The 27,097-nt window shown below is 34.1% G+C and overlaps 1 protein-coding gene across 1 annotated transcript in view; it reads right to left on the reverse strand.

Moving 5' to 3' along the window:
* Window positions 1-27,097, reverse strand: part of LOC133653462 (protein Wnt-7a-like) — a 263,307-nt gene that overhangs the window by 11,981 nt on the left and 224,229 nt on the right. The window contains exon 3 of the mRNA XM_062052753.1: window positions 14,498-14,769. Coding sequence (XP_061908737.1) covers window positions 14,498-14,769 — 272 coding nt within the window. The remainder of the gene's footprint in view (window positions 1-14,497; window positions 14,770-27,097) is intronic.

The following is a 27,097-nucleotide window of genomic DNA, read 5'->3' on the forward strand; positions in this document are numbered from 1 at the left end:
TCTTAGTCAGGACAATAAACCAAGTTGGTTTAAGAACTTGAAAAATTCCCGAAAAATTCCCGTTTTTTCCGAAATTCCATAATACCATTTCTCAATTAAAAAACTGTTACTCCTTCAACATTTCTTGACCGATTTAAATGATTCCAACACCAAGTAATTCAGCTCATTCAGGACATTCATGCTCCTAATCATTTTTTTAAAATTCCCGCTTATACAGAAATTCCCAAATTTCCAGGAAGTTCACATTGAAAAAAATGGGGCATGTTTCCGAGTTGCACAATTCCCACATTTTTCAACCGATTCAAACCATTCCACTGTCAAAACATTCCTCTTAGTCAGGACAAAAAAAACAAGTTGGTTTAAGAACTTGAAAAATTCCAGTTTTTTCCAAAATTCCGTAATACCATTTCTCAATTAAAAAACTGTTACTCCTTCAACATTTCTTGACCAATTTAAATGATTCCAACACCAACCAATTCAGCTCATTCAGGACATTCATGCTCCTAATATTTTTTTTTATCCCGCTTTTCCTGAAATTCCCAAATTTCCAGGATGTTCACATTGAAAAAAATGGGGCATGTTTCCGAGTTGCACAATTCCCACATTTTTCAACCGATTCAAACCATTCCACTGTCAAAACATTTCTCTTAGTCAGGACAAAAAAATAAGTTGGTTTAAGAACTTGAAAAATTCCCGTTTTTTCCGAAATTCCGTAATACCATTTCTCAATTAAAAAACTGTTACTCCTTCAACATTTCTTGACCGATTTAAATGATTCCAACACCAACCAATTCAGCTCATTCAGGACATTCATGCTCCTAATAATTTTTTTTAAAATCCCGCTTTTCCCGAAATTCCCACATTTCCAGGATTTTCCCATTGAAATGAATGGGACATTTTTCCGAGTTGTACAATTCCCACATTTTTCAACCGATTCAAACCATTCCACCTTAAACACATTCAATTAATCCTGGAAATTCAAACAACAATTTTTCCACGTTCAAAAAATTTCCAGGAATACCTGTTTTTTTCTAACCTTATTTCCAATCTTTTTTTAGTGTGATGACTCCTTTCACATTTTTCAACCTATTTGAACCGTTCCACTGTCAAAACATTCCTCTTAGTCAGGACAATAAACCAAGTTGTTTTAAGAACTTGAAAAATATCATTTTTTTCCGAAATTCTGTAATACCATTTCTCAATTAAAAAACTGTTACTCCTTCAACATTTCTTGACCGCTTTAAATGATTCCAACACCAACCAATTCAGCTCATTCAGGACATTCATGCTCCTAATCATTTTTTTTTTAAATCCCGCTTTTCCCGAAATTCCCAAATTTCCAGGAAGTTCCCATTGAAATGAATGGGGCATGTTTCCAAGTTGCACAATTCCCACATTTTTCAACCGATTCAAACCATTCCACTGTCAAAACATTCCTCTTAGTCAGGACAAAAAAACAAGTTGGTTTAAGAACTTAAAAAATTCACGTTTTTTCCGAAGTTCCATGATATCATTTCTCAATTAAAAAACTGTTACTACTTCAACATTTCTTGACCGATTTAAACAATTCCAGCGCCAACCAATTCAGCTTATTCAGGACATTCATGCTCCTAATAATTTTTTTTTTTAAATCCCGCTTTTCCCGAAATTCCCACATTTCCAGGATTTTCCCATTGAAATGAATGGGACCTTTTTCCGAGTTGTACAATTCCCACATTTTTCAACCGATTCAAACCATTCCACCTTAAACACATTCAATTAATCCTGGAAATTCAAACAACAATTTTTCCACGTTCAAAAAATTTCCAGGAATTCCTGTTTTTTTCTAACCTTATTTCCAATATTTTTTTAGTGTGATGACTCCTTTCACATTTGTCAACCTATTTGAACCGTTCCACTGTCAAAACATTCCTCTTAGTCAGGACAATAAACCAATTTGTTTTAAGAACTTGAAAAATTCCCGTTTTTTCCGAAATTCCGTAATACCATTTCTCAATTAAAAAACTGTTACTCCTTCAACATTTCTTGACTGCTTTAAATGATTCCAACACCAACCAATTCAGCTCATTCAGGACATTCATGCTTCTACTCATTTTCAAAAAAATCTCGTTTTTCCCGAAATTCCCAAATTTCCAGGAAGTTCCCATTAAAATGAATGGGACATTTTTCCGAGTTGCACAATTCCCACATTTTTTAACCTATTCAAACCATTCCAACCTTAACACATTCCACTCATTCTGGACATTCAAACTAACACTTTCCCAAACTCCAAACCATTTCCTGGAAATTCTATCTCTTCAACATTCAAACTATTCTTACATTCATACTACATTCTGTCAGCATTTCACTTCGACTTCAGCATTGGAGCATTCACACGCAATCCCTTCAGGAATTGCCTCGTCTAGTAATTATTAGTAGTAGTATTTCAAATTATTCGATTAAATTATTTGATTGGAAAATAGCTTTGATTAAAATAGTTTTGCTTCAATTAATCATTTAACGAGTGTAACATTTCAAAACGGACAAATTCAGACCTATGAAGCACCAGGAACTTTACATTTCTGCAATGTGATGTTATTGATTGTATTTTTCAATTCACGCAAACGTGTGGAAAATGGAATTTCAACGTTGATAATCAGCATGAGGAAACGATAATAAAGGTTATAAAAGTCTATAAAGTGTGTTTTATCCGATTGTTCCATTAATCGAACAACAGATTACTCAATTCCTAAAATAATGCATCGCTACAGCCCAACAGAACAGAACATAGAAATCAAACATAGTTACTGTTACCATGGTAGCAACCAGATCCCTACAGACACACCACCTCGCCTTATAGGGGCGGTTATCGCCTGTGAGGTTGTAACGGTTGTTGCTGGATTATAAATCATACATCTCACACGTATGGTAGATGGTTGTGGACATAAGCCGAGAAGTTGGTCAACTTCGACTAAATCAGCTCTCAACTTAGACTCGGAAGACTCAGCAAGATGATAATCGCTAGTTTACATGAGGATTATTCTGAATTTATCATCATTTTAACAGGGAGTATTGTGTTGAAAGATTCAACTATCTCATCGGTCTTTATCCCAGTGAGAGCAGACATTGTATAGTAAGTGATTGTTTTATTATGTTTGTATATCTTGTTTAGCACTTAGCAATACTGCTACATGGCCCTTAGTGTTTGACTAAAGCTGCATCTGTTTAGCACACAGCTTCTAAAGCTTGTAGATCCTCCTCCTTATATTCAGGTTCAAAAACAGACGTTTCTGGATCATCATTTGTCCCAAAGCAGTCTTTGCTGTCTCTCATCAAGTCTGCCAAGATTAGTAGTCTTGTTGTTGTTGTTGAAGGGAAAGTGAGCGTTGTGATGCGTCTGTAAAATTAATACTTAAAATGATGAAAATATGTAAATATTACATGTTATTATGAATGTTACTACATTACAAATATACTTACAGTATGATGAAAATATGTAAATATTACATGTTATTATGGATGTAAATACATTACATATATACTTACAGTATGATGAAATTTTGGAAATATGACATGTTATTATGAAAGTTACTACATTACATATATATTTATAGTATGATAAAAATATGTAAATATGACATGTTAATATGAATGTTACTACATGACATATGTACTTACAGTATGATGAAAATATGTAAATATTACATGTTATTATGAACGTTACTACATTAAATATATACTTACAGTATGATGAAAATATGTAAATATTACTTGTTATTATGAATGTTACTACATGACATACTGTATATACTTACATCATGATGAAAATATGTAAATATTATATGGTATTATGAATGTTACGACATGACATATATACTTACAGTATGATTAAAATATGTAAATATTACATGTTATTATGAAAGTTACTACATTACATATATACTTACAGTAAGATGAAAATATGACATGTTATTATGAATGTTACTAGATTACATATATACTTACAGTATGATGAAAATATGTAAATATTACATGTTATTATGAAAGTTACTACATTACATATATATTTACAGCATGATGAAAATATGTAAATATTACATGTTATTATGAATGTTATTACATGACATATATACTTACAGTATGATGAACATATGTAAATATTACATGTTATAATGAATGTTACTAGATACTACATATATACTTACAGTATGATGAAAATATGTAAATAATACATGTTATTATGAATGTTACTACATTACATATATACTTATAGTATGATGAAAATATGTAAATATTACATGTTATTATGAATGTTACTACATGACATACTGTATATACTTACATCATGATGAAAATATGTAAATATTACATGTTATTATGAATGTTACTACATGACATACTGTATATACTTACATCATGATGAAAATATGTAAATATTATATGGTATTATGAATGTTACGACATGACATATATACTTACAGTATGATTAAAATATGTAAATATTACATGTTATTATGAAAGTTACTACATTACATATATACTTACAGTAAGATGAAAATATGACATGTTATTATGAATGTTACTAGATTACATATATACTTACAGTATGATGAGAATATGTAAATATTACATGTTATTATGAAAGTTACTACATTACATATATATTTACAGCATGATGAAAATATGTAAATATTACATGTTATTATGAATGTTATTACATGACATATATACTTACAGTATGATGAACATATGTAAATATTACATGTTATAATGAATGTTACTAGATACTACATATATACTTACAGTATGATGAAAATATGTAAATATTACATGTTATTATGAATGTTACTACATTACATATATACTTATAGTATGATGAAAATATGTAAATATTACATGTTATTATGAATGTTACTACATTACATATATACTTACAGTATGATGAAAATATGTAAATATTACATGTTATTATGTTACTACATGACATATATCAATCAATCAATGTTTATTTATATAGCCCTAAATCACAAGTGTCTCAAAGGGCTGTACAAGCCACAACGACATCCTCGGTACAGAGCCCACATATACTTACAGTATGATGAAAATATGTACATGTTACATGTTATTATGAATGTTACTACATGACATATATACTTACAGTATGATGAAAATATGTAAGTAGTACATGTTATAATGAATGTTACTAGATACTACATCTATACTTACAGTGTGTATATAAAACCTTGATGGAGGTTTTTGGAGGGTTTTTTTAGAGCGCTTTTCTGGCGGAATAGAGCTACTCCTGTTAACTCCATTGTTAGCTGACTTTTGCTAACATTTCTTTAAGATTTAGAATGCATTACAAATAATAACATATGTGTTCTTATCTTACGTAAGGATTGTGAATGATATGCAAAATACCCCCCCCAAAAGAGTTCAGTTCCCCTCTTCTTTTTGCTGGTAATCATTTTCAAGGAGATTTGGTCATGAATTATTGATAATTACAGGAATTAATTAGTCGTTAATCTTCATAAGAGCGTGAGAAGAGAGCAAGCTGCAGCTGAGAATCAAATGGACGTCCATCAAAGTGCGGCATGACAGCGTACACACAGAAGCCAAAATAAGGTGTCAGATGTCAGCCCGTGTGTGTGTGTGTGTGTGTGTGTGTGTGTGTGTGTGTAGTCACCACACACACACACACAAATGTCAGGGTGCAGAGTGACTGGGATTAAATCTAAAGCCAGCATGATGACAAGGAGCAGCAAAGATGGTCGCTGCAGGAATTCTCCTAGCAAACAAAGTCGGCCCGCATAGACCTTGCACGTTTAGCGTAGGATCTCGGCCAAGTCGACGTCCAAAGACTGAAGTCGCTTGTCTTCAGGGCTGTCATCCATCAGCTGCTGTGTGACCAACACTTGTGACAGCCTTTGTGCGTCCCGTCGCAGCTCAGCGTCACCGCCGCTCATTAGCATAAAGTGAGGGGGGGTGGGGGGCCGAGGGGGGGCCGCCTTTATTAGCGAGGAGCAACAAAACAAGCGCTCAAAGATTCCTGGAAGACAAGAAAAGCCAATTTGGATTCAGCGCGTAGAAAGTGAGGGGCCGAGGGCGAGTGTGAGAACTCGGGACAATCGGGCCCTCGCTGGCACCGGCAGAGGAAGCCGGGGTCCGAGTCCACTGGGCCAAGTCTCATTGTGGACCCGCTGAAAGGAGCGGGCCCGAGTCTGTCCCCTTTGTGTCCGTCCTGCCGCATCCACGCCGGATAATGTCGGCGAGTGAGGGATGGAGGACGTGAATAATGTCGGCGAGTGAGGGATGGAGGACGTGAAAGGCTGAATGCACAGAGGGGGGTGGGGAGGTGGGGGGGGTGACGTCGGGGACAAAAGGAAGGAGGGTGTCACAAAGGAGACTTTTTGGACGCTGCCAAGGTCTTTTCTGCGCGGCTTGTAATCAATCCACTCCTTTGCTAAAAGCCACCTTTATGTCGCTGCAAAGTTCACCTGGACTTCATCCCATGCTGGAAGTCAGCAGGCAGGACCGGCCTCGCAAGTCGGCGTGTCCCAGTTTCGAGTCGCAAGTCTCGACTGGAACTGGTCACGTTTCCTTCTCGTGAAAAGTCGCACCGACCCCGCGTTTCAAAGATGGCCGCCCTGAATGTAAACAATAACATACGCTTCTAAAATATCCCTTATTGGGGGGGGCGAAAAAAAATAATTTCTAAACGATTCTTATTTGTAACAATTCTTAATCGATTTAAATAAAAATTTAAAAAACATTTTTAAAAAATGATCAGAGCTATTTGTCTATTGTTGTAAGGGAACTTAGACTCGGAAGACTCAGCATCATACTTACAGTATGATGAAAATATGTAAATATGAAATGTTATTATGGATGTTAATAGATACTACATATATACTTACAGTATAATGAAAATATGTAAATATTACATGTTATTATGGATGTTACTAGATACTACATATATACTTACAGTATAATGAAAATATGTAAATGTTACATGTTATTATGAATGTTACTACATTAAATATATACTTACAGTATGATGAAAGTATGTAAATATTACATGTTATTATGAATGTTACTACATGACATACATACACTTACATCATGATGAAAATATGTAAATATTATATGGTATTATGAATGTTACGACATGACATATATGCTTATAGTATGATTAAAATATGTAAATATTACATGTTATTATGAATGTTACTACATTACATATATACTTACAGTAAGATTAAAATATTACATGTTATTATGAATGTTACTACATGAAATACTGTATATACTTACATCATGATGAAAATATGTAAATATTATATGGTATTATGAATGTTACGACATGACATATATACTTACAGTATGATTGAAATATGTAAATATTACATGTTATTATGAATGTTACTACATTAAACATATACTTACAGTAAGATGAAAATATGACATGTTATTATGAATGTTACTACATTAAATATATACTTACAGTATGATGAAAATATGTAAATATTACATGTTATTATGAACGTTGCTACATTACATATATACTTACAGTATGATGAAAATATGTAAATTTTACATCTTATTATGAATGTTACTACATGACATACTGTATATACTTCCATCATGATGAAAATATGTAAATATTATATGGTATTATGAATGTTACGACATGACATATATACTTACAGTATGATTAAAATATGTAAATATTCCATGTTATTATGAATGTTACTACATTACATATATACTTATAGTATGATGAATATATGTAAATATTACATGTTATTATGAACGTTACTACATTACATATATACTTACAGTATGATGAAAATATGTAAATATTACATGTTATTATGAATGTTACTACATGACATACTGTATATACTTACATCATGATGAAAATATGTAAATATGAAATGTTATTATGGATGTTACTAGATACTACATATATACTTACAGTATAATAAAAAATATGTAAATGTTACATGTTATTATGAATGTTACTACATTAAATATATACTTACAGTATGATGAAAGTATGTAAATATTACATGTTATTATGAATGTTACTACATGACATACATACACTTACATCATGATGAAAATATGTAAATATTATATGGTATTATGAATGTTATGACATGACATATATGCTTATAGTATGATTAAAATATGTAAATATTACATGTTATTATGAATGTTACTACATTACATATATACTTACAGTAAGATGAAAATATGACATGTTATTATGAATGTTACTAGATACTACATATATACTTACAGTATGATGAAAATATGTAAATATTACATGTTATTATGAATGTTACTACATGAAATACTGTATATACTTACATCATGATGAAAATATGTAAATATTATATGGTATTATGAATGTTACGACATGACATATATACTTACAGTATGATTGAAATATGTAAATATTACATGTTATTATGAATGTTACTACATTAAACATATACTTACAGTAAGATGAAAATATGACATGTTATTATGAATGTTACTACATTAAATATATACTTACAGTATGATGAAAATATGTAAATATGACATGTTATTATGAATGTTACTAGATACTACATATATACTTACAGTATGATAAAAATATGTAAATATTGCATGTTATTATGAATGTTACTACAAAAAATACTGTTTATTATTTATTTATATACTTACATCATGATGAAAATATGTAAATATGACATGTTATTATGAATGTTACTAGTTACTACATATATACTTACAGTATGAAGAAAATATGTAAATATTGCATGTTATTATGAATGTTACTACATTACCTATATACTGACAGTATGATGAAAATATGAAAATATGACATGTTATTATGAATGTTACTAGATACTACATATATACTTAGAGTATGATGAAAATATGTAAATATTACATGTTATTATGAATGCTACTACATTACACATATACTTACAGTAAGATGAAAATATGACATGTTATTATGAATGTTACTAGATACTACATATATACTTACAGTATGATGAAAATATGTAAATATTACATGTTATTATGAATGTTACTACATGACATACTGTATATACTAACATCATGATGAAAATATGTAAATATTATATGGTATTATGAATGTTATGACATGACATATATACTTACAGTATGATGAAAATATGTAATTATTACATGTTATTATGAATGTTACTACATGACATACTGTATATACTTATATCATGATGAAAATATGTAAATATTATATGGTATTATGAATGTTACGACATGACATATATACTTACAGTATGATGAAAATATGTAAATATTACATGTTATTATGAATGTTACTACATGACATACTGTATATACTTACATCATGATGAAAATATGTAAATATTATATGGTATTATGAATGTTACGACATAACATATATACTTACAGTATCATGAAAATATGTAATTATGACATGTTATTATGAATGTTACTACATGACATATATACTTACAGTATGATGGAAATATGGAAATATTACATGTTATTATGAATGTTACTACATGACGTACTGTATATACTTACATCATCATGAAAATATGTCAATATTATATGGTATTATGAATGTTACGACATGACATATATACTTACAGTATGGTTAAAATATGTAAATATGACATGTTATTATGAATGTTACTACATTACATATATACTTACAGTAAGATGAAAATATGACATGTTATTATGAATGCTACTAGATACTACATATATACTTACAGTATGATGAAAATATGTAAATATTACATGTTATTATGAATGTTACTACATTACATATATACTTACAGTATGATGAAAATATGTAAATATTACATGTTATTATGAAAGTTATTGATTATTATTCTGAACTTATCATCATCTTAACAGGGAATATTGTGCTGAAGATACAACCATCCCACCGGTCTTCATCCCAGTGAGAGCAGACATTGTATAGTAAGTGATTATTGTATTATGTTTGCATAGCGCTTTTCTCTAGTGACTCAAAGCGCTTTTACATAGTGAAACCCAATATCGAAGTTACATTTAAACCAGTGTGGGTGCACTGGGAGCAGGTGGGTAAGGTGTCTTGCCCAAGGACACAACGGCAGTGACTAGGAAGGCGGAAGCGGGGCTCGAACCTGGAACCCTCAAGTTGCTGGCCCGGCCACTCTACCAACCGAGCTATACCGCCCCAGCACTGTTTAGCACTTAGCATTACTGCTACATGATGCTTAGTCTAAAGCTTGTAGATCATCCTCCTTATATTCAGGCTCAAAAATAGAAGTTTCTGGATCGTCACTTGTCCCAAAGTAGTCTTTGTTGTCTCTCATCAAGTCTGCCATGATTAGTAGTCTTGTTGTTGTTGAAGGGAAAGTGAACGTTGTGATGCGTCTGTGAAATTAATACTTAAAATGATGAAAATATGTAAATATTACATGTTATTATGAATGTTACTACATTACATATATACTTACAGCATGATGAAAATATGTAAATATGACATACTACATTACTACTACGTTACTACATTACATATGTAGTTGAAGGGGAACTACACTTGTTTTGGAATTTTGCCTATCGTTTCACAATCATTATGAGAGACAAGAAGACAAAAGTTTTTTTTTGCATGCTAACGTAAAAATTGTCTCGATCTAAGTATCTAGTAATGCAGCTAATGTTGGCAATCAATTCTACATTTTAAATTACTTTAAAAATGCATTCCAAAAGCGTCAACAATACTTAATTTACGTTCTGTAACCTGTATAATAACCAAACTGTAGCAACATTGTTGTCGTAAGAGTGAACACTGAGGAACTCTTTTTCGAGCGTAGAAACACATTGTCCTGCTACGTACGGTATTAGCCGTAAAAGCTAACTATGGCAAGAGATAAGCTAGCTTCTACGCCAGCATGAAACATGTTTGAGTTTGTAATACACAACAATGTGATAGGACACCAATCCGTTCTAAGTGAAAAACATGAACAATCATATTACACGCACGACGTGCTGTGTGTATCATGATCAATATTATAGGCCCAGCAAAGCCGGCAGCATTTCTGGGTGTTGTTGATAAATGGCTTTCGCTTCCTATAGTAGAGTTTTAACTTGCACTTACAGATGTAGCGACCAACTGTAGTTACTGACAGTGGTTTTCTGAAGTGTTCCTGAGCCCACGTGGTAATATCCTTTACACACTGATGTCGCTTTTTGATGCAGTAGCCCGAGGGATCGAAAGTCACAAGCATTCAATGTTGGTTTCGGTTTTCTCAAGATTCTCTGAACCTTTTGATGATATTACGAACCGTAGATGGCGAAATCCCTAAATTCCTTGCAATAGCTCGTTGAGAAATGTTGTTCTTAAACTGTTTCACAACTTGCTCACAAAGTGGTGACCCTCGCCCCATCCTTGTTTGTGAATGACTGAGCATTTCATGGAAGCTGCTTTTATACCCAATCATGGCACCCACCTGTTCCCAATTATCCTGTACACCCGTGGGATGTTCCAATTGAGTGTTTGATGAGCATTCCTCAACTTGTTCAGTCTTTTTTGCCACTTGTGCCAGCTTTTTTGAAACATGTTGCAGGCGTCAAATTCCAAATGAGCTAATAATTGCAAAAATTAACAAAGTTTACCAGTTTGAAGGTTGAATATCTTGTCTTTGCAGTCTATTCAATTGAATATAAGTTGAAAAGGATTTGTGTTGCTGCCATTAAATTCTAATTTAATGATTTTTTGCCCCCAAAAAAATAAAGTTTCTCAGTTCGAACATTAAATAGGTTGAACGGGATTTGCAAATCATTGTATTCTGTTATTATTTACAATTTACACAACGTGCCAACTTCACTGGTTTTGGGTTTTGTATATAACGTTACTGTCAGCCTGGGCGATAAGGCCTAAAAATAACATTTCATATTAAAAAAGAAATCAATTTACAATTTTTGACAATATTTTCCCCTTCATAGAAACTGATGAACACAAATGACGGACATCATTGGAAACAAGTTTTGCTGTTATGTGATCAAAAACTAGTGTCATCTGTGTTGGTTAATCTCTTGCAATTTGTTTAATGAACAATGGAGATAGCAAAGAAGAAAGCTGTAGGTGGGAAGCAGTGTATTAGCGGCCGGCTGCAGCAACACAAACACGTAGCGGCTACGTCGTAGCCGGTGTTTCATTGTTTACATTCCCGAACGATGACAGTCAAGCTTTACCATTGGCCTGTGGAGAACTGGGACAACAGAGACTCTTACCAGGAGGACTTTGAGTTGGATACGCGCTACCGTGAGTAAGCAGCTGCGGCTTCCAAACATTTGATCGCTTGCCCGTACGTGCGTGCCGCTATGTGCATGTCACGTACGTAACTTTGGGGAAATATATGTGCTGTATGAACTTTGGGGAGGTGAACGGTACTTTGGGCTGTGGGATTGAGTGTGTGGTGCGGGTGTTTGATTTGTATTGGCGGGTTATATGGAAGGGAGGGGGAAGTGTTTGTTATGCGGGATTAATTTGTGGCATATTAAATATAAGCCTGGTTGTGTTGTGGCTAATAGAGTATATATATGTCTTGTGTTTATTTACTGTTTTAGTCATTCCCAGCTGAATATAATATCAGGTCCCACTCGCCTCTCACAGCATCTTCCCTATCTGAATCGCTTCCACTGCCTTCTAGTCCTTCACTCTCACTTTCCTCATCCACGAATCTTTCATCCTCGCTCAAATTAATGGGGAAATCGTCGCTTTCTCGGTCCGAATCGCTCTCGCTGCTGGTGGCCATGATTGTAAACAATGCAGATGTGAGGAGCTCCACAACCTGTGACGTCACGCTACTTCCGGTACAGGCAAGGCTTTTTTATCAGCGACCAAAAGTTCCGAAATTTATCGTCGATGTTCTCTACTAAATCCTTTCAGCAAAAATATGGCAATATCGCGAAATGATCAAGTATGACACATAGAATGGACCTGCTATCCCCGTTTAAATAAGAAAATCTCATTTCAGTAGGCCTTTAAAATAAACTTTGCAGCACGCAGCTATTTGTTCCACGCCTGTTGCCGCAAAACCAAACCACTGACAACACTTTTCTTTTCTTTGGAACAAACGTCTCGCTTTCGTTAGCGTTAGCATTAGCCATGTTTTGCTAGGTGTGAGTGAATCGCCATAAGGAAATACGGGGAAGGAAAAAAAATATGTTGGAGCAAGTAATTAAAAAGATAGATTTTTTTTTTTTTTTCAAAAGTGTCTGCAACAAAAAACTCGAATTTATCGGTCGATAAAATAAATGTATAACCCAGACCTAGCAAAACTAGTGTGGCCATCTTGATTTCCGACTTCATAACGAACGCTCACAACTCGGCAGTGACGTCATTCCCGGCTCCCACGTCTAACTTCTCAGGTAAATGGAACGCAGTATTAGGGGAATATTTCCCCTCCTTTTGGCAGAACGCCTTAGCCATAACTAGCTTTAGCCTTGGTCCCGCTAGAAGAAGATAAACACACATATATATATACGTATATGTATATACTGTATGTATATATGTATATATAAATAATATTATTAATGGTGTCATGAAGTACCAGCCTGGAGAGAGAGTGAAGGAGGATTATGTGCACAAGGCACACCCGTCAAGTTAACTTTCGGTTTTGATTCCTGCCTGGACAAAAGCATGCGAGATGGGCGACCATTTTAGAGACTGCTCCGACCTTTAGATAGCTTAAGATTATATATATATACACATACATACATACATTCATACATACATACATACATACATACATACATACATACATATATATATATATATATATATATATATATATATATATATATATATATATATATATATATATATATATATATATATATATATATATATATATATATATATATATATATATATATATATATATATATATATTAATTAATTAAAGTACCAATGATTGTCACACACACGCTAGATGTGGAGAAATTATTCTCTGCATTTGACCCATCACCCTTGATCACCCCCTGAGAGGTGAGGGGAGCAGTGAGCAGCAGCGATGGCCTCGCCCGGGAATAATTTTTGGTGATTTAACCCCCAATAACCAACCCTTGATGCTGAGTGCCAAGCAAGGAAGTAATGGGTCCCATTTTTATAGTCTTTATATATATATATATATACACATACATACATACATACATATATATATATATATATATATATAGACCCGTCAAATTAACTTTCAGTTTCGATTCCTGCCTGGACAAAAGCATGCGAGACGGGTGACCGTTTTAGAGACCGCTCCGACCTTTAGATGGTGAGGTTGACTCTCCTTCCCTGGCCTTTCTATTGTTGTTATTATTCGATTGTACCTAAATAACAAATTGTTAATCTTCAGTTCTAGTCCTAGTTCATCATGTCAGACGGTCTTAGAACCGCAGAATCCAGCAGGACTCTCCCTCCCGGCCCAAGGTGACCCGCGGCGGGGCGACTTACCTTGCGTCCCACCTCGTTGTTGTGGAGGTTCATCAGCGTCCTGGCGTTCTGTTTGACCTCCCGGGCGTCGATGAAGACTTTGGAGAATCCCAGGCCGTAGCCGATGTCCGCCGAGCAGCCCCCCCACTTCCAGCCCTGGTCCTTGCTGTAGAAGCCCTGCTTGTCTTTGTCGCAGCTGCAGTCGCTCAGGTTCCCCTGCGTGCAGGCGGCGGTGACGGCGTGGGCCACGCCGGCCGCGATGATGGCGTAGGTGAAGGCCGCTTCTTTGCTGCCTTGAGAGGAGACAACGGGGGACAGGAGTCAGCGTTTGTGTGGCCTCAGGGTGTTGCCCGGCGCCCCCTAGAGTGGTGTTGGTCAACCACGTTCAAATACAGTCTGGTGTGCCGTGGGAGATTATGCCATCTCACTTCAAATATTTTTTGCAAACCAGTAATTATAATCCGCAAATAATGTGCCGTTGTTGTTGAGTGTCTGTGCTGTCTAGAGCTCGGCAATGTAACCATGTAATACCATTCCATATCAGTAGATGGCAGCAGGTAGATAATTGCTTTGTAGCAGGAACATGGTTTGTCGACTACTCCTTCCACATTTTTCAACCCACTTAAACCGTTCCATCGTCAAAACATTTCTCTTAATCAGAAAAAAAAAAGAAGTTATTTTTTTAACTAAAAAAAATTCCCAGTTTTCCCGAAATTCCAGGAATTCTGTAATGCCATTTCTCAATTAAAGTTAAAGTTAAAGTACCAATGATTGTCACACACACACTAGGTGTGGTGAAATTTGTCCTCTGCATTTGACCCATCCCCTTGATCACCCCCTGGGAGGTGAGGGGAGCAGTGGGCAGCAGCGTAGCCGCGCCCGGGAATCATTTTTGGTGATTTAACCCCCAATTCCAACCCTTGATGCTGAGTGCCAAGCAGGGAGGTAATGGGTCCCATTTTTATAGTCTTTGGTATGACCCGGCCGGGATTTGAACTCACAACCTACCAATCTCAGGGCGAACACTCTAACCACTAAAAATGTTAACACTTCAACATTTCTCGACCGATTTGAACAGTTCCAACACCAACCATTCAGAACATTAATTTTGTTAGCATTTTCAAAAAAGTTCCCGCTTTTTCCCGAAATTTCCATGAAATTCCCATTGAAATGAATGGGCCATTTTTCAAAGTTCCACAACTCCAACATTTTTTATCCGATTCAAACCGTTCCAACTTCAAAATATTCAGCCTGTTCAGGAATTGTGTGCTAACTTTCAACAATTATAAATACAAATTCCCGGATTTCCTAGAATTTCCAGTTTTTAGAGAGATTTTCCCCATTCAAAATGAATTATCCATTTTTCAAACTTCCACAATTCCCACATTTTTTAACCGATTCAAACCATTGTACCTTTAAAACATTAAATTCATCCTGGAAATTCAAACCCCCATTTTTCCATGTTCAACAAATTTCCATGATTTCCCAGAAATCACATTTTTTCAAACCCTTTTTTCTGTCGACTACTCCTTCCACATTTTTCAACCCACTTCAACCGTTCCACTGTCAAAACATTCCTCTTAATCAGGACGAAAAAAACAAAATTGTTTTTTGAAGAGGAAAAATTCCCGGTTTTCCCAAAATTCCAGGAATTCCGTAATGCCATTTCTCAATTAAAAATGTTAGGACTTCAACATTTCTCGACCGATTTGAAAAATTCCAACACGAACCATTTCAACTCATTCAGAAGATTCACATTTTTTAAGCATTTTCAAAAAATTCCCGCTTTTTCCCGAAATTTCCATGAAATTCCCATTGAAATGAATGGGACATTTTTCAAAGTGCCACAACTCCAACATTTTTTATCCAATTCAAACCGTTCCAACTTCAAAATATTCAGCCTGTTCAGGAATTGTGTACTCCCTTTCAACAAATATAAAAAAAAATCCCGGATTTCCTAGAAATTCCACAATTCCCACATTTTTCAACCGATTCAAACCATTCTACCTTTAAAACATTAAATTCATCCTGGAAATTCAAACCCCCAGTTTTTCATGTTCAACAAATTTCCATGAGTTCCCAGAAATCCTGTTTTTTCAGTCGTACTCCTTCCACATTTTTCAACCAACTTCAACCGCTCCACCGTCAAAGCATTCCTCTTGATCAGAAAAAAAAACGAAGTTGTTTTTTGAACTAAAAAAAAAATCCCGGTTTTCCCGAAATTCCAGGAATTCCGTAATGCCATTTCTCAATTAAAAATGTTAGGACTTCAACGTTTCTTGACCGATTTGTAAAATTCCAACACCAACCATTTCAACTCATTCAGAAGATTCACTTTTTTTTTTAGCATTTTCAAAAAAATTCCCGCTTTTTCCCAAAATGTCCATGGAATTGCCATTGAAATGAAGGAGACATTTTTCAAAGTTCCACAACTCCCACATTTTTTATCCGATTCAACTCATTCCAACTTCAAAATATTCAGCCTGTTCATGAGTTGTGTGCTCTCTTTCAACAGTTATAAAAAAAATAATTCCCGGATTTCCTAGAATTCCCAGTTTTTGGAGAGATTTTCTCATTGAAAATGAATTATCCATTTGTCAAACTTCCACAATTCCCACATTTTTCAACCGATTCAAACCATTCCACCTTCAACACATTTAATTCATTCTGGAAATTCAAACAACCTTGTTTTCCACATTCAACAAATTTCCAGGATTTCCTGCTTTTTTCTAACCTTATATCCAACCTTTTTTAGTGCGATGACTCCTTTCACATTTTTCAACCTTTTTGAACCTTAGTCAGAACGAAAAAACAAGTTGGTTTAAGACCTTCAAAAATTCCCGGTTTTCCGAAATTGCAGGAATTCCATAATACAATTTCTCAATAAAAATGTTACCACTTCAAGATTTCTCGACCGATTTGAAAAATTTCAACACCAACTATTTCAACCCATTCAGAACATTCTCATTTTTTTTAGCATTTTCCAAAAAAATCCTGCCTTTCCCGAAATTCACAAATTTCCATGAAATTCCCTTTGAAAAGAATGGGACATTTTTCAAAGTTCCACAAGACCCACATTTTGTATCCGATTCAAACCGTTCCCTTTCAACAATTATAACAAAACTTCCCGGATTTCCTAAAATTCCCAGTTTTTAAGGACATTTTCCCCATTCAAAATGATTTATCCATTTTTCAAACATCCACAATTCCCACATTTTTCAACCGATTCAAACCCATCCACCTTCAACACATTCAATTCATCCTGGAAATTCAAACAACCTTGTTTTCCACATTCAAAAAATTTCCAGGATTTCCTGCCTTTTTTAACCTTATATCCACCCTTTTTTAGTGCGATGACTCCTTTCACATTTTTCAACCTATTTGAACCGTTCCACAGTCAAAACATTCTTCTTAGTCAGAACAAAAAAAAACAGTTGGTTTAAGACCTTGAAAAATTCCCGGTTTTCCGAAATTGCAGGAATTCCATAATACAATTTCTCAATAAAAATGTTACCACTTCAAGATTTCTTGACCGATTTGAAAAATTCCAACACCAACTATTTCAACCCATTCAGAACATTCTCTTCTTTTTTTTTTTTAGCATTTTCCCAAAAAATCCTGCCTTTCCCGAAAATCCAAAATTTCCATGAAATTCCCTTTGAAAAGAATGGGACATTTTTCAAAGTTCCACAATACCCACATTTTGTATCCGATTCAAACCGTTCCCTTTCAACAATTATAACAAAACTTCCCGGATTTCCTAAAATTCCCAGTTTTTAAGGACATTTTCCCCATTCAAAAGGATTTATCCATTTTTCAAACATCCACAATTCCCACATTTTTCAACCGATTCAAACCCATCCACCTTCAACACATTCAATTCATCCTGGAAATTCAAACAACCTTGTTTTCCACGTTCAAGAAATTTCCATAAATTCCTGTTTTTTCTAACTTTATTACCAACCTTTTTTAGTGCAATGACTCCTTGTACATTTGTCAACCCATTTGAACCGTTCCACTGTCAAAACTTTCCTCTTAGTCAGAACAAAAAAACAAGTTGGTTTAAGACCTTCAAAAATTCCCGGTTTTCCGAAATTGCAGGAATTCCATAATACAATTTTTCAATAAAAATGTTACCACTTCAAGATTTCTCGACCGATTTGAAAAATTCCAACACCAACTATTTCAACCCATTCAGAACATTCTAATTTTTTAGCATTTTCCCAAAAAATCCTGCCTTTCCCGAAATTCCCAAATTTCCATGAAATTCCCTTTGAAAAGAATGGGACATTTTTCAAAGTGCCACAAGTCCCACATTTTTTATCCGATTCAAACCGTTCCAACTTCAAAATATTCAGCCTGTTCAGAAATTGTGTGCTTCCTTTTAACAATTATACCAAAACTTCCCGGATTTCCTAAAATTCCCAGTTTTGAAGGACATTTTCCCCATTCAAAATGATTTATCCATTTTTCAAACATCCACAATTCCCACATTTTTCAACCGATTCAAACCCATCCACCTTCAACACATTCAATTCATCCTGGAAATTCAAACAACCTTGTTTTCCACATTCAACAAATGTCCAGGATTTCCTGCTTTTTTCTAACCTTGTATCCAACCTTTTTTAGTGCGATGACTCCTTTCACATTTTTCAACCTGTTTGAACCGTTCCACAGTCAAAACATTCTTCTTAGTCAGAACAAAAAAACCAGTTGGTTTAAGACCTTGAAAAATTCCCGGTTTTCCGAAATTGCAGGAATTCCATAATACAATTTTTCAATAAAAATGTTACCACTTCAAGATTTCTCGACCGATTTGAAAAATTCCAACACCAACTATTTCAACCCATTCAGAACATTCTCATTTTTTAGCATTTTCCCAAAAAATCCTGCCTTTCCCGAAAATCCTAAATTTCCATGAAATTCCCTTTGAAAAGAATGGGACATTTTTCAAAGTTCCACAAGACCCCTATTTGTATCAAACCGTTCCCTTTCAACAATTACAACAAAACTTCCCGGATTTCCTAAAATTCCCAGTTTTTAGAGACATTTCCCCATTGAAAATGAATTATCCATTTTTCAAACTTCCACAATTCCCAAATTTTTCAACCTATTCAAACCATTCCACCTTCAACACATTCAATTCATCCTGGAAATTCAAACAACAATTTTTTCCACGTTCAACAAATTTCCAGGAATTCCTGTTTTTTCTAAACTTATTTCCAACCTTTTTTAGTGCAATGACTCCATTTACATTTTTCAACCCATTTGTCAAAACTTTCCTCTTAGTCAGGACAAAAAAACAAGTTGGTTTAAGAACTTGAAAAATTCCCCAGTTTTCCCGAAACACCATTTTTCAATTAAAAAACTGTTACTACTTCAACATTTCTTGACCGATTTCAACAATTCCAACACCAACCAATTCAGCTCATTCAGCACATTTATGCTCCTAAGTAAACAAAAGTAAACAAAAACAGAATGCTGGACGACAGCAAAGACTTACAGCGTGTGGAGCAGAGACGGCGTCCGCAAAGTAGTCTTGATTGCTAAAACATAGCAGGTGCAGGGAATAGCGCTCAAAGGAAGACATGAAACTGCTCCAGGAAAATACCAACAAAACAGGAAAAGCCACCAAAACAGGAGTACAAGACAAGAACTAAAACACTATACCAAAAAACTCCAGATAAGTCACGGTGTGATGTGACTTTGAGACAAGAACTATAGTGATGCATGGTTGGTTATGGTTTGAATTCATATCCAACACTTGCGAGAACAACTTTTTTTGGTCAATATCGGCTACTGAGTTTAATTTTTTAATGATTTCTGCCGGTGGTGTGCCTCCGGACTTTTTCAATGGAAAAAAAAGTGCCTCGGCTCAAAAAAGTGAGTGGTGGAGTGTTGCTCACCACCAGTAAAGATGCACTTACTGAATATCAAATCACCTTCTGCTGTTAATTACCGTAACAACCCAGAATTTACTCGGCAAAACAACGACAGATTTCACGATAAATACCCAGAATTCTGCCGTAAAAAACAGAGGTATCATTTTTCTATTCACAGTAATGCGCTGTAAAAAAAAACAACATTGTACATTCCATGAGAAAATTCTGGCGACTAAGCTACAAGTCTTCAGATGTTTTTCATTTTAACAGTACATACGTTAAAAAAAATGTATTGTCAAATGCATCGGAAATTGTGTAACAATATCATGAGGTGAACCCTCAGACATTTACAAACCCCAAAACCAGTTTTTTCCAAAAACAATTTGAAATGTGGACTCGTCAGACCACAGAACACTTTTCCACTTTGCATCAGTCCATCTTAGATGAGCTCGGGCCCAGCGAAGCCGGCGGCGTTTCTGGGTGTTGTTGATAAATGGCTTTGGCTTTGCATAGTAGAGTTTCAACTTGCACTTACAGATGTAGTGACCAACTGTAGGTACTGACAGTGGTTTTCTGAAGTGTTCCTGAGCCCATGTGGTGATATCCTTGACCCTCTGATGTCGCTTTTTGATGCAGTACCGCCTGAGGGATCAAAGGTCCGTAATATCATCGCTTACGTGCAGTGATTTCTCCAGATTCTCTGAACCCTTTGATGATATCACGGATCGTAGATGGTGAAATACCTAAATTCCTTGCAATAGCTGGTTGAGAAAGGTTTTTCTTAAACTGTTCAACAATTTGCTCACGCATTTGTTGACAAAGTGGTGACCCTCGCCCCATCCTTGTTTGTGAATGACTGAGCATTTCATGGAATCTACTTTCATACCCAATTATGGCACCAACCTAATCCCAATTTGCCTGTTCACCTGTGGGATGTTCCAAAAAAGTGTTTGATGAGCATTCCTCAACTTTAGCAGCAACTCGCTAATAGCAACTTTATAGTAGCATCTTGCTAATAGCATCTTGATAGAAGCAACTCACTAGTAGCAACTTGATAGTAGCAACTCGCTAATAGCAACTTGATAATAGCAACTCACTAATAGCAACTTGACAGCAGCAACTCACTAATAGCAACTTGATAATAGCAACTCGCTAATAGCAACTTGATAGTAGCAACTCGCTAATAGCAACTTTATAGTAGCATCTCGCTAATATCAACTTGATAGAAGCAACTCACTAATAGCTACTTGATAGTAGTAACTCACTAATAGCAACTTGATAATAGCAACTCGCTAATAGCAACTTGACAGCAGCAACTCGCTAATAGCAACTTGATAGAAGCAACTCGCTAATAGCAACTTGATAATAGCAACTCGCTAATAGCAACTTGATAGAAGCAACTCGCTAATAGCAACTGGATAGTAGCAACTCGCTAATGGCAACTTTATAGTAGCATCTCGCTAATATCAACTTGATAGAAGCAACTCACTAATAGCTACTTGATAGTAGTAACTCACTAATAGCAACTTGATAATAGCAACTCGCTAATAGCAACTTGATAGTAGAAACTCACTAATAGCAACTTGATAATAGCAACTCACTAATAGCAACTTGATAGTAGAAACTCACTAATAGCAACTTGATAATAGCAACTCTCTAATAGCAACTTGAGAGTAGCAACTCGCTAATAGCAACTTTATAGTAGCATCTGGCTAATAGCAACTTGATAGAAGCAACTCACTAATAGCTACTTGAAAGTAGCAACTCGCTAATAGCAACTTGATAATAGCAACTCGCTAATAGCAACTTCATAGCAGCAACTCGCTAATAGCAACTTGATAGTAGAAACTCGCTAGTAGCAACTTTATAGTAGCATCTCGCTAATAGCAACTAGATTGCAGCAACTCACTAATAGCAACTTGATAGTAGCAACTCGCTAATAGCAACTTGATAATAGCAACTCGCTAATAGCAACTTGATAATAGCAACTCGCTAATAGCAACTTCATAGCAGCAACTCGCTAAGAGCAACTTGATAGTAGCAACTCGCTAATAGGAACTTGATAGTAGTAACTCGCTAATAGCAACTTTATAGTAGCATCTCGCTAATAGCAACTTGATAGAAGCAACTCACTAATAGCAACTTGATAGTAGCAACTCGCTAATAGCAACTTGATAGTAGCAACTCGCTAATAGCAACTTGATAGAAGCAACTCGCTAATAGCAACTTGATAGTAGCAACTCGCTAATAGCAACTTTATAGTAGCATCTGGCTAATAGCAACTTGATAGAAGCAACTCACTAATAGCTACTTGAAAGTAGCAACTCGCTAATAGCAACTTGATAATAGCAACTCGCTAATAGCAACTTGACAGCAGCAACTCGCTAATAGCAACTTGATAGAAGCAACTCACTAATAGCAACTTGATAGTAGAAACTCACTAATAGCAACTTGAGAGTAGCAACTCGCTAATAGCAACTTTATAGTAGCATCTGGCTAATAGCAACTTGATAGAAGCAACTCACTAATAGCTACTTGAAAGTAGCAACTCGCTAATAGCAACTTGATAATAGCAACTCGCTAATAGCAACTTCATAGCAGCAACTCGCTAATAGCAACTTGATAGTAGAAACTCGCTAGTAGCAACTTTATAGTAGCATCTCGCTAATAGCAACTAGATTGCAGCAACTCACTAATAGCAACTTGATAGTAGCAACTCGCTAATAGCAACTTGATAATAGCAACTCGCTAATAGCAACTTGATAATAGCAACTCGCTAATAGCAACTTCATAGCAGCAACTCGCTAAGAGCAACTTGATAGTAGCAACTCGCTAATAGGAAGTTGATAGTAGTAACTCGCTAATAGCAACTTTATAGTAGCATCTCGCTAATAGCAACTTGATAGAAGCAACTCACTAATAGCAACTTGATAGTAGCAACTCGCTAATAGCAACTCGCTAATAGCAACTTGCTAATAGCATCGTTTTGAAGCGATTCAAAGCGATGAATAAGAATCGCTATCCGATGTGAATCAGTGTTTTTGCGCACACCTGCTAATGATGAAAAACAAGTGAAGCGTCTTTGGTGCTTCGCCAACATCAAAGAGCCCAGAAGCGTCTGATTGGCGGTTGCCCTGGCAACAGAACACGCTATCGTGGAGTGAAGAGACAAGATATGATGCAGGATTATGAATTAACAGTAAGCGCGTTGACATCATGCTTTCCGTGACCTGGAAACTGTCCCGCCCGTGAACCAGAATGGCCGCCAGCGGTTCAGTCAACAAGCAGCATGAATACGAGGGCTGTCAGGAGGAAGCCACTATTGATCCTGGCGTGCTCATCAACTTCTCCATCCTGACGTTATCTCCACGTCCAGCCAACTAATCATTTACGCACGCCGAATTATTGACACTTAAGTAAAGATTAATCTCAGACGCAGTAAGACAAATAGTTCTTGGGGGAATATGGAAGGAGACCAAACTACGTGAAGAGTTTCAAACGAATTAATATAAATAAAAACATCACAGTGGACGCAACATTGATATTGAAATATGTCACCAGACTTTTCTGATGATGTAATGTATATTTATTATAACGATTTAATGTCTATTTATTATAATGATGAAATGTATTTGTATCATATTAATGTAATGTCTATTTATCATAATGATGTAATATATATTTATTATAATAATGTAATGTCTATTTATTATAATGATGTAATGTCTATTTATTACAATGATGTAGTATATATTTATTATAATAATGTAATGTCTATTTATTGTAATGATGTAATGTCTGTTTATTATAATGATGTCATATCTTCTTGCTATAATGATGTAATGTCTATTTATTATGATGATGTAAAATCTATTATAATGATGTAGAATCTATTTATTATAACGATGCAACGTCTATTTATTATAATGATGTAATGTCTATTCATTACAAATGTCTATTTATTATAATGATGTAAAATCTATTATAATGACTTAATATTTGTTGTTATAATGATGTAATATATATTTATTATAATGATGTGATGTCTATTTATTATAATGATGTCATGTCTATTTATTATAATGATGTAATATATTTTGTTATAATGATGTAATATATATTTATTATAATGATGTAATGTCTGTTTATTATAATGATGTCATATCTTTTTGTTATAATGATGTAACGTCTATTTATTATAATGACGTAAAATCTATTATAATGATGTAAAATCTATTTATTATAACGATGCAACGTCTATTTATTATAATGATGTAATGTCTATTTATCATAATGATGTCAAATATATTTATTATATCAATGTAATATGTATTTATTATAATGATGTCCAATATGTTTATTATAAAGATGTAATTTTGATTTATTAAAATCATATCATATATGTTTATTATAATGATTTAATATTGATTTATTATGATGATGTCATATGTTTATTATAATGAAGTTATCTTTATTTATTATAATGATGTCATATAGGTTTATTATAATTATGTATATTTATTTATTATAATGATCATATGTATATTATAATGATGCCATATATGTTATTTTAATGATGTCATATATGTTTATTATAATATTGTCATATATCTTTATTATAATGATGTAATATATATTTATTATAGAGATTTCATAGATGTTATTATAATAATGTAATACATGTTTATTATAATAATGTCATATATCTTTGTTATAATGATGTATTATGTGTTTATTATAATGATGTCATATATCTTTATTATAATGATGTAATATTTATTTATTATAATGATGTCATATATGTTTATTATAATGATGTAATATTTATTTATTATAATTATGTAATATATATTTATTATAATGAATTAATGTCTATGTATTATAATGAATTAATGTCTATTTATTATAATGATGTCATATATGTTTATTATAATGATGTAATATGTGTTTATTATAATGATGCAATATTTATTCATTATAATATATTTATTATATGTTTATTATAGTGATGTAATATGTATTTATTATAATGATGTAATATTTATTTATTATAATGATGTCATATATGTTTATTATAGTGATGTAATATGTATTTATTATAATGATGTCATATATGTTTATTATAATAATGTTGTGTATATTTATTATTATTAGTGCCCTAGCAGGAAAAGCTGTGAAGACCTTTATGAATTTGTTCCATCTATTATTATTGTCCCACTTAATGTACACGAAGACTCACCAAAAGTTGCACGTGTGTCGAGTCTGGCAAAAAAAACAAAAAACTTTGGGGTCCAGAAGATGAAGTTTCCAAACTGACTCTCTCCCGCCTCCTTTAAAATGATGAAGTTGTTTTTTGAACTGGAAAAGTTTCCGGTTTTCCCGAAATTCCAGGAATTCCATAATACCATTTCTCAATTCAAAATGTTACTACTTCAACATTTCTCGACCAATTTGAAAAATTCCAACACCAACCATTCAAACCTTCACATTTTTTAGCATTTTCAAAAAAATTCCCGCTTTTTCCAAAATTACCCAAATTCCCAATGAAATGAATGGGACATTTTTCCAAGTTGCACAATTCCCACATTTTCAACCGATTTAAACCATTCCACCTTCAACATATTCCACTCATCCTGGACATTCAAACTATCATTTTCCAAGTTAAAATTTTTTTCCAGGAATTCCTATTAATTCCATTTTTTCAAACCCTGTTTTCACCCTTTTTTCTGTCGACAACTCCTTCCACATTTTTCAACTAATTTATTCCACCGTCAAATCATTGCTCTTAATCAGGACAAAAAAACTAAGTTGTTTTTTAAACAGGAAAAATTCCCGGTTTTCCCGAAATTCCAGGAATTCCATAATAACATTTCTCAATTCAAAATGTTACTACTTCAACATTTCTCAACCGATTTGAAAACTTCCAACACCAACCATTCAGAACATTCACATTTTTTAGCATTTTCAAAAAAAATTCCCGCTTTTTCCAAAATTCCCAAATTCCCATTGAAATGAATGGGACATTTTTCCAAGTTGCACAATTCCCACATTTTCAACCAATTTAAACCATTCCACCTTCAACATATTCCACTCATCCTGGACGTTCAAACTATAATTTTTCCAAGTTAAATTTTTTTTTCCAGGAATTCCTATAAATCCCATTTTTTCAAACCCTGTTTTCACCCTTTTTTCTGTCGACGACTCCTTCCACATTTTTCAACTCATTTATTCCACCGTCAAATCATTTCTCTTAATCAGGACAAAAAACAAAGTTGTTTTTGGACTGGAAAAATTCCCGGTTTTCCCGACATTCCAGGAATTCCATAATAACATTTCTCAATTCAAAATGTTACTACTTCAACATTTCTTGACCGATTTGAAAAATTCCAACACCAACCATTCAGAACATTCACATTTTTTAGCATTTTCAAAAAAAATTCCCACTTTTTCCAAAATTCCCAAATTCCCATTGAAATGAATGGGACATTTTTCCAAGTTGCACAATTCCCACATTTTCAACCAATTTAAACCGTTCCACCTTCAACATATTCCACTCATCCTGGACATTCAAACTATAATTTTTCCAAGTTAAAAAAAAAATTCCAGGAATTCCTATAACTCCCATTTTTTCAAACCCTGTTTTCACCCTTTTTTCTGTCGACAACTCCTTCCACATTTTTCAACTAATTTATTCCACCGTCAAATCATTGCTCTTAATCAGGACAAAAAAACTAAGTTG

The sequence above is a fragment of the Entelurus aequoreus genome, linkage group LG07 (assembly GCF_033978785.1).
Source record: "Entelurus aequoreus isolate RoL-2023_Sb linkage group LG07, RoL_Eaeq_v1.1, whole genome shotgun sequence".
Classification (NCBI taxonomy): domain Eukaryota; kingdom Metazoa; phylum Chordata; class Actinopteri; order Syngnathiformes; family Syngnathidae; genus Entelurus; species Entelurus aequoreus.